A 10,055-nucleotide genomic window follows, 5' to 3' on the forward strand; every position below is an offset into this window, starting at 1 on the left:
AGAGAAAGCCCGCGTGCAGCAACAAAGACCCAACGCGGCCAAAAATGAATAAATAAATTTTTAAAAAAATACATTATTAAAAAAAAAAGCTAATATCTGAAAATTTGGCACTAATTCACATGGTCCATCATGGCCTCAAAGCGTGTACTGTTTAAGATCAAGTACACACGTGGGGCAACACCCTGGGTAGTACCCGGTCAAGATATTGTTGGGGTATTTAGGGAAACCCGTCTGCCCCACGACAGCAAGTGCCCTGGTCGTACAACTGTACCCAGGCAAGGTTCAGATACAGATGCAAGGGTCTTCTAGAGATGCTGTAGTTGAACAGAGTAGTACTGGCTTTGAAGCAAAATAGATTTAGATTCACATCTTCATTTGGCCTCTTTGTAGCTATTAGGCTTAAGACAATTAACTTTCTAAATACTTCATTTTCTCATTTTTAGAATAGAGATAATGCTTATCTCAATAAACTGTCAGGAATAAATGAGATAAGGTAGGTAACTTAGTAGAATGCCTAGCTCAGAGTAATAGCTCAATAAATGATAGCTGTTTTATTATTACTTAAAAGTGATACCTACGGTTTTATTAAAACAATATCTAATAACAGCACTTAAATTTCAATTCATAGGACAACTATTACTTTTCAAGCAAAGTTTACTTTTTCACAGTATCAAAATAATACAAAAATTAACTCAGAGAAAATTTGGAAACCACACACACAAAAAAGAGAAACAAATCTACCATAATCCTAAAATGCCCAGAATGACTTCTGTTAAATTACTGAACACTTAAAAAGCTAATTATGGGCTGCTGATGTGCTCTGGAGGGCAGGGAGGGAGAGTCATTCAGACCATTTCCCTTTCTCTATCTCATTTGCCTATTTGAATTTCTGTAAGACAGACAGGAAAATAGAGGAGGAATAAAAAGTAAAAGAGCCAGTCAATTTTCCCTTTCTCTTGGGGGGGCAAGTTTTTACATTGGTGAAGTTTTGCACTACTAGAAATGTAAGATTTGAGAAGAACAATGAGCCTTGAGGACTATCTAGGAGCTTATCCTCATTCTCCTGCGGGCGCATTATGTGTTTATAATTTGAGAACTGCACACAAATACAAAGTGGTCTTCTCCATACTTGCTCACTAAGGAATTCCTCATTTCTAGGAAACATCTATTTCAAGGAAAGGAAACAAACAAAAACACCTAGTGCACTGTATGATTAAAAGGTACACATTTTATAGCCTGAGTCCGAGAAAAAAATTACCCAAGTAACAGCCTTTTTCCCTAGGAGCCAGCTTCTACTAGGGGAGTCCAGGGTTCTCTAGGCAAAGAAAAGAAACTTGCCAGTTTAACGGGAATAACAGAAACGTTCAGCCAATCAAATATACAGAACTCATCACTTGCAGTGAGGAATGAAAGGCCTGTATCAACAGAAAAAATAAATGGCACAGGCAACGTCTGGAACAGAAAACAAACAGGAAATACTTAAAAAAGCCAAAATTGCAAATACTGATTAACAGGGTATGAAATTACATGCTGGGCAATGCACCTGCTAAAGGAAAAGAGGAGCTGACTACGTCTGAAGTCTTAAGAATTCAGTGTTTAACACTACTTCTGCCTGCTGCCCAGCAGAAAACTCGGGTCCTGGCTTAATCCACAATGCACACTTCATTTAAGGAGGTGAACTGCTTGGTCTGATTCAGTTTCTTATTCTGTAAAATGAACGCAACACAGCTGTCGTGAGTCCCCAAAGAATTCTGCACAGATGCTTTGTAACTCCAAAGTGCTGTGCAAATCAGAGCGGCCCTTTTCTCCTTCACATTAGTTTGACTTAGAATTTCAGAAGTTTAGCTGAAAATAGACGACTCGGAAGCGAGGGACTGCAAGTGGCCCACACAGGTGGACAGAAATGCAGAAACTGGAGCACCTCCTACAAACCACAAGAGAACACGTTCACATGAACACATTATCAGTAACAGAAAACGTCGCTGGTATCAACCATAAACCACTTCGAGAGGACCAACAACGACATGTGTCCGAACCCAGCCGGCAGCACAGCCTCGTCAGTGCGAGTGCCTTCAACACAGCTCCTCGCACGCCGCGGCGTAACGAGATGCACTTGGTCAAAAAAGTTTAGCCACTTGCCAAGTACACTGGCATCGTCTACCTTTTTTTAATTGCTAAGCAAACATGCAAGGGTGGTTGAGACAATCGAGGGAATGTGCAGCCTTCTTCAGAAATAAGCTCCAGGAAATTCACCTTCTGCTTTAACAGTTTCACGTCTAAAACTGATCACAAACCACTGTCTGATGTTGTTTTCTCCATGCTGGCCAACGAGCCCAGAAAAGAGAACGAATGCTTTCAAACAGGGAGGGCTCTCTGCACTCTTCAGCTAAACCAACGAGGCTTTACCACCGCGACGTTTAAAATAATGAGCAGCATTATTGCCTCGATGGAGTTGACCAGGCTGCGCTAATCACGAGGGGCCTCGGGCGCCCAGGGCGGGTTCCAGCGCCGGTGGCCGCGGGACGCGGCCGCGGGACAGGACGCCCCCCCAGGACCCCTGCCCGGGACGCGGCCGCGAGACAGGACGCCCCCCCCACAGAACCCCTGCCCGGGACGCGGCCGCGAGACAGGACGCCCCCCAAGAACCCCTGCCCGGGACGCGGCCGCGGGACACGAAGCCCCCCGCCCAGGACCCTCTCCCCAGAGCGCGGGCCTCGCCGCCGTCACGCGGCAGCCGCCGCGCTCACCGCGGGCCCGGAGCCCCCTCAGGCCGACTGGCCCCCGCCCGCCGCCCGGCCTCCCTCCGGCCCGCGCCGCCCGCCGCGCTCACCGCGTTCTTCTTCTGCACCATCTTGTCCATCTTCTTGGCAATGCGTACCACCTCGTCCTCCATGGCTCCGGCAGCCCTGCCCCGCGCCGGGCCGCGGGGGACGGGAAGCGAGCGGAGCTGGCGGGGCGGCGGGCGAGCCCAGGCGTCGGCGAGGGCCCTCAGCAGGCCTGACCGAGGCGCTTCCTCACTCACGGAGCCCGCGGCAGCGGCGGCAGCGGCTGAGGAGGCGGCGCTCCTCCCCCACAGGCAGAGCCAATCGAGCTCCGCGCGCGCCGAGCAGGGGCCTCCAATCGACAGCGGACCAGCTGGGCAACGAGTCCGCCGGGCCGCAGGGCTTCGCCGGCTGTCGTGAAAGTGGGCGGGCGGCGCGGCCGAGCTTTGCGCGCGCTCCCTCCGGCCCCGCCCAGCCCGCCCAGCGGACCCCACCCCCTGTCCCCAGTCCCCCGGTCCCCTTTCCCCGGGCTGTGGCGCCCGCACAGAGCCCCGGGACGCCGCGCCCGGCGGCTTTTGGACGCTGGAACGTGGGCGGCTTTTGCAGTCAGTCGGAACCCCAGCATTTTCCCCGCCGTCGACGGCTGCCTGGAAATCAGATTCCCCATCCCCCTAAATAGGCCTTTGTCGTAGGAATGTGACCATTGTAAGTGCTTCCTCTTTAAAGTCGTTTGTAAGCGCCGTAAAGCCGGAGACCCAATCTTGTTTGTTTCCTGACTCAGAATGTTGGACGCAGTACCTTGAATACAGTTGAATAATAGTTGACAGTAACGTTCTCATCAAAGAAGTTAATAGAGGCATCTCGCCTGCTCTGAAGGTCAGTGAGGAAGTTGACGTCCTAAAGAGTTATGACTAACAACATAAAGCCAAGGTAGAAAATTGAAATTATCAGTACTGGAGAGTATAGGCTCCTTCAATAGGTCTTTGCCCAATTAACGCCCTTGACTACCATCTCGTGCAGTTTGCAGACCTATCCCCACACCCAATTTAACCATCATTAGTCAAAATTCACCACCTAATAATGTTTTTTCTATACTATGATGTAAGGTTTTGTTCTACCTCAGTTATTTGGGGGAAAGAGTAACTTGAACCATGTCCCTTTTTCTTTATTTCATTTATTTGTTTTCATCTTAAAATTGTCTTTTTATTATTGATTCCCAACTTAAATTGCAGTAAAAATATACGATTGCAAAGTTACTGGTTCTAAGGTATTTATTGAGATTTGTTTTATCAATTTTTATAAATATTCTATGTGTCCTGGAAAAGAATGTGTATTCTATAACGGCAGATGTGAAGTTCTATATGGGCCCATTAGCCCGAAATTAATTTTATTGTTCAAATACTTATACCTCAGTTTGTTGTCCACTTGATGCATCAGTTAATAATGAGTATGTACAAATCGCCATTTATGTTTGTAGATTTGTACATTTACTCTAATAATTGTCATTTTTGTTTTTTTCCAAAGAATCAGCTTACTATACTTTCACTGTGGTAAAATACACATAACATTGTCAAATGACAAAACTGAAACAATTTAGTGATGAATCTGATGTGCTTTATCCAAAGGAAAACAATCCATGGATTGGGGAGTACCTTGCCTCACAAGCAGTGGCGCACTTTTCCAGGGGTGTTGGGGGCAAGGGTTAGTTTTATAGAGCTTACAAAAGGCAACCTGGAACACTTAATTTTGTTAAAATGGCAATGATAAATCTTCATGACCTTGGATTTCGCAATGGTTTTATAGGTATGACACCAAAAGTACAAGCAACAAAAGGAAACAGATAAACTGGACTTTGATAAAATTAAATAGGTTTGCACATCAAAGATTGCTATCAAGAGGAGAAAAGCAGCCCACCAAATGGGAAACAATATTTGCAAATCATATCTGATAAGAACCTAGTGTCCTGGACATATAAAGCAGTCTTAAAACTCAACAACAAAAAGACAACCTGGTTAAAAGTTGGGCGAAGGACTAGACATTTCTCCAGATGTATAAATGGCCAACAAGCACATTAAAATATTCTCAACACAATCAGTTAATAGGGAAATGCAAATTAAAGCTGCACGAGATACCATTTCACATTCACTAGGATGGTTAGAATAAAAGTATGAATAAAAACAAGTGTTGACAAGAATGTGGAGATAGCGGAACCGTAGTACAAATCTGGTGGGAATGGCATCAAAATTTGGGTGGGGGGAGAGATTTGCCATCGTTCCTTCCAATATTCTTGCTGCCTCTCTCTTCTCTCCTAGGACTCCATATACTTGATGGGTTCCCACAGATTTCTTAGGCTCTGTTCATCTTACATAGGTAAGATGTAACCATTGGAGAAAACTGGGTGAAGTGTACACAGGACCTTTCTGCACTATCTTCATAATTCCCTGTCAATCTATGAATGCTTCAAAAGAAAAGTTGTGGGTTTCTTATATACAATGGTAGGGATGATAGGAGTTGAAATATTCTATGGTTCTCCTGTTTTCGGAAAGTAGATGAGAAATAGTCATTCCATTTAAATATTCACAATGTAAGGTTAACTAAAAAAGAATACAACGATATGTCGCTTCCAGACTTGTAGGGGTGGGGATGAAATAAAGCTCAACTTTTCTGCACCCTCACCAGCACTTGGCATTGGCATTATTTTTTATTTTAGCTGTTCCAATAAGTATATAGTGATACTTCATTTTGCTTTTTTCACTTCCCTAATGGTTTAGCGATGTTGAATGTATTTTCATCTGCTCGATTACCATCCGTGTAGCCTCTTCAGTGAGTACCTCTTCATGTTTTTTTGCCTATTTTCTAACTGGATTTTTTTTTTTAACTGTTGAGTTTTGAGAGTTCTTTATATATTATAGGTACTGGATATGTGGGTATATGGTTTGTAGATATTTTCTCCCAGTCTTAATTTGTCTTTTCATCCTCTTAACAGGGTCTTTGAAAGAGCCAAAGTTTTAGATTTTGAGGAAGTCCAATTAATTTTTTTCTTTGAGGTATTATACTTTTGCTGTCTTATTTAGAAACACTTCAAGCCCTAGATCCTGAAGATTTTCTACTGGGTTTTCTTCTATAAGTTTTATATTTGATGTTTAAGTCTATGATTCATTTTAAATTAACTTCTGTATAAGGTATAAGGTTTAGTTCAAGGTTCATTTCTTTGGCTTTGGATGTCCAATTGCTTCAGCACCATTTGTTGAAAGACTATCATTCCTTCGTTTAATTGCTTTTGTACCTTTGTCCAAAACCATTTGGCTGTGCTTGTGTGGGGCTATTTCTGCTTTATTTTGTTCATCTATGTGTCTCTCTCTGCCAATAACACATAGTTCCGATTTCTGTCACTGTATAGTAGGTCTTGAAATCCAATGGATTTCTCCCACTTTCTTCTTTTTCAATACTGTTTAATCTATTCTGGTTCCTTTGCCTTTCCATATAAATTTTAGAAAATCTTGTGTATAGCTACAAGAATCTTGCTGGGATTCTGAGAGGTATTGCATTAAATTTTCTATCCATTTGGGGAGAAGTAACATCTTTACTATATTGAGTCCTCCAATCCATGAACACGATGTTTGTCTCCATTTATTTACATCTTCTTTGATGTCTTTCATCAGCATTTTATAGTTTTCAGCCTCCAAATCCTGTACATTTCTTAGGTTCACACTTAGGTACTCCTTTTTCCTTTTGGGCAATTATAAGTAGTATTGTGTTTTAAATTTTGGTTTTCACACGTTCCTTGCTAGTATATAAAGTACAACTGATTTGGGCAGGTACTTCATTTTTATCGTGTTTCAGCTCCCAAGTTAGTATTAGTTTCATGCAGTCGGTTTTGTTTAGTTACCCAAATGTTTACCACTCTTTCCCCATTCTTTGCATCTCTCCTTTCCTCTGGCTCATTTTTCTTCTGGAAGAACACCTTTTAACAGTTCTGTCAGTATTCTTTTTCTCATACACTTTCTATGACAAAGTGGTTTTCTTTTGCCCTCACTGTGAAATGAGCTGATCTCTGTAGAAGTTCCCAATTGTCCTTTTCTCTCCCACTTTGATGTTATTCCATTATCTTCTGACCTCTGGTGGTGTTTTTCTTAAGTATATGCTGTGTGACAGTGAAAGCAGGCTCTCTCTGGTTGCTATTAAGACCTTTTTCTATGGTATTCAGTTTTGCTTTGCACCATGAAATGTCTCTTTAGAGACTTAGTAGTTTATTTATACTGTTAGTAACATTTTTCTTCCTGAATCTGAGATTTCTTACCTTTCCTGAGGTCTGGAAAAATGTCCGTCATTTTATCTTCATATATTGCTTCTCTCCCATTCTCTTCTCTCCTGCAACTTCCATTAAACTTTACATTGGACCTCTTAATTTTACTTTTCTAGTCTCTTACCCTCCCCTTTTGCTTGCTGGGATTTCTCCTGAGTAAATTCCTCAGAGCTTTCTTTCATACACAATTTCACATACATACACGTCTGTTGTGTCTAATATGCAGGGTTTTTTTAATATTTATTTGACTGTGCCAGGTCTTAGTTGCGGCATGCGGGATCTTTAGTTGCAGCATGTGGGATCTAGTTCCCTGACCAGAGATCGAACCCAGGCCCCCATAGTGGGAGTGTGGAGTCTTAACCCCTGGACCACCAGGGAAGTCCCTAGTATGCAGTTTAATTCATCCATTTGAATATTTTTTGTAGGTCAGATATTACAACTCAAAATCTGAAGAACAAGGAGTATGGGGTTTCAGCTTGGGAAGTTGATAAAGTTCTGGAGGTGGATGGTGGTGACCGTTGCACAACAATGTGGATGTAATGAATGCCACTGAACTGTATAATTTTAAAGTAGTTAAAACTGTAAATTTTGTTATATTTTACCACAGTAAAAAATCTGAAGAATAAAAAAAGCACATCCGGGCTTCCCTGGTGGTGCAGTGGTTGAGAATCCGCCTGCCGATGCAGGGGACACGGGTTCGTGCCCCGGTCCAGGAAGATCCCACATGCCGAGGAGCAGCTGGGCCCGTGAGCCATGGCCGCTGAGCCTGCGCGTCCGGAGCCTGTGCTCCGCAACGGGAGAGGCCACAGCAGTGAGAGGCCTGCGTACCGCAAAAAAAAAGAAAACACATCCAAGGCCGGCCTTCTCCCCTCCTTTCCTTACCTGCCTCATCCTCTCCCCCATCCACAACCACTTTTATTAGGTTCTTCTTTGCATCCTTCTCGCATTTGAGGTTTTCTTTTAATGCAAATTCTAGCCAAGTCAAATATATGGTCTTATTTCCTCCCCTTTGTTTTGTACCTTATTTCTTCATCAATAATGTATTCTGAATCCTTCCCAAATTAATACAGAGCATCCTCATTCTTTTTTTATAGCAGTGTAACAATCCATTGTGTAGGCGGAGGGTAGTTTATTTAGCTGGTCCACTTTTATCCCACGTTGGGTTGTTTCAAATATTTTACCATCATAAATAATGCTTCTCCATTAAGATTTTTCACTTGAGTGGTTGTTTTTCACTTCTAGACGTTTTCTTTTTCAAAGCTGCATTTTCTTTCTTTCTTCTTCTTTTTTATAAATTTATTTATTTATTTACTTTTGCCTGTGTTGGGTCTTCGTTGCTGCGCACAGGCTTTCTCTAGTTGCGGCGAGCGGGAGCTACTCTTGGTTGCGGTGCGTGGTCTTCTCACTGCGGTGGCTTCTCTTGTGGCGGAGCACGGGCTCTAGGCACGCGGGCTTCAGTAGTTGTGGCACGTGGGCTCAATAGCTGTGGCGCACAGGCTTAGTTGCTCCGTGGCATGTGGGATCTTCCCGGACCAGGGCTCGAACCCGAGTCCCCTGCATGGGCAGGCGGATTCTTAACCACTGCGCCAGCAGGGAAGTCCCCAAAGCTGCATTTTCTGATACTGTGTCCTTCTCACTTGTCTGTTCTTTTCTCTGGTTGGTTAACTCTCTCATACCATCTATCCTTTTAAAGTTCCTGAGAGCCCAATGATCCCTTTACCTTTTGTGTCATCTCGTGTTCCCGTGTAGGTAGTTCTCTCATAGGCTTCATCCTTTGGGGGTGTTGAGCTCACTTTTGGCAGGGCTAAATTAACCAGCCTGGGTTGAGAATGTCACTCTCCATAAAGAACCTGTTTGGGGACTTCCCTGGTGGCGCAGTGGTTAAGAATCCACCTGCCAAGGCAGGGGACACGGGTTCGAGCCCTGGTCCGGGAAGATCCCACATGCCGCGGAGCAACTAAGCCTGCGCGCCACAACTACTGAGCCTGCGCTCTAGAGCCCGTGAGCCACAACTACTGAGCCCACGCGCCACAACTACAGAGCCCACGTGCCTAGAGCCCGTGCAACAAGATAAGTCAGGCAATGAGAAGGCCGCCTAAATAAATAAACAAACAACTGAAAAGAATCTGTTTGCCTCTTCCAGGTGCCCGAGGGTCAGCGCCAGTCTGAGGAAATTCTTTTTTTTTTTGCCTCGTCTTGCAGCATGCTGGATCTTAATTCCCCGATCAGGGCTCGAACCCAAGCCCAGCAGTGAAAGTGCCGAGGCCTAACCACTGCACTGCCAGGGAAGTCCCCAAGGAAATTGTTGATATTAACTTAGAAGCTTATGTGTTTCCAGGCCACATTAATAGTATACATTCAAAATCCAAGTATCTATGAGGACAAGCTTCTGGTTAAACAAATTCAAGTGAAGAGCTCCCTTCTCTCTCATTCAGAGCCCAGGCCAAAATAGACAAGCTTCCCCATCGCTTCCTGGCAGTCAGACTTTTTTCCAGTTCATATGACAGAGAGCACAGCCCTTAAAAGGGTGCTAGCTTCATAACGGTGAGTAATTTCTGAGACACCCCAAGTCAAGTGTGCCGTGTGGGTTTTAGGTCCCTTTTGAGTTCTCTCTGGGTACCGCAGGATGCAATTTCTTTAGGGCAAGCTGATTTTTACCCTGGTTTATTTAGCATTTCTAGGTGTTTTGAATTATATGAAATATAAGTTTGTGCTGTATTTATTTAGTTATTCATTTATTTATGTTTAGAAGCATTTAAATTACCTCACAGGGGCACAGGGCAAGGCAGGGGACCACAAAGTAATTAAGGCACATCATTTTGAACCCTGGCTCTTACACATAATAGCTCTGTAACCACAGGCAAACAGTTCATCTCTCCAGGGATCAGTTTCCTCTTCTGTAAAATGAAGCTAAGGTTGATGTGAAGATTATATGAGTAAAGGATATAAAATGCTTAGTACAGTGCCTGCCTGGAATATATTAAGTA

At 43.8% G+C, this 10,055-nt stretch overlaps 1 protein-coding gene across 1 annotated transcript in view; it reads right to left on the reverse strand.

Annotated features, from left to right (window-relative positions):
* TCEA1 (transcription elongation factor A1) overlaps positions 1–3,072 on the reverse strand; it is a 33,137-nt gene extending 30,065 nt beyond the window's left edge. Inside the window, exon 1 of the mRNA XM_004275014.4 lies at positions 2,831–3,072. Coding sequence (XP_004275062.1) covers positions 2,831–2,893 — 63 coding nt within the window. The 5' untranslated portion in view covers positions 2,894–3,072. The remainder of the gene's footprint in view (positions 1–2,830) is intronic.
* Between the last annotated feature and the right edge of the window lie 6,983 nt (positions 3,073–10,055).

Source organism: Orcinus orca, chromosome 17 (genome assembly GCF_937001465.1).
Source record: "Orcinus orca chromosome 17, mOrcOrc1.1, whole genome shotgun sequence".
Classification (NCBI taxonomy): domain Eukaryota; kingdom Metazoa; phylum Chordata; class Mammalia; order Artiodactyla; family Delphinidae; genus Orcinus; species Orcinus orca.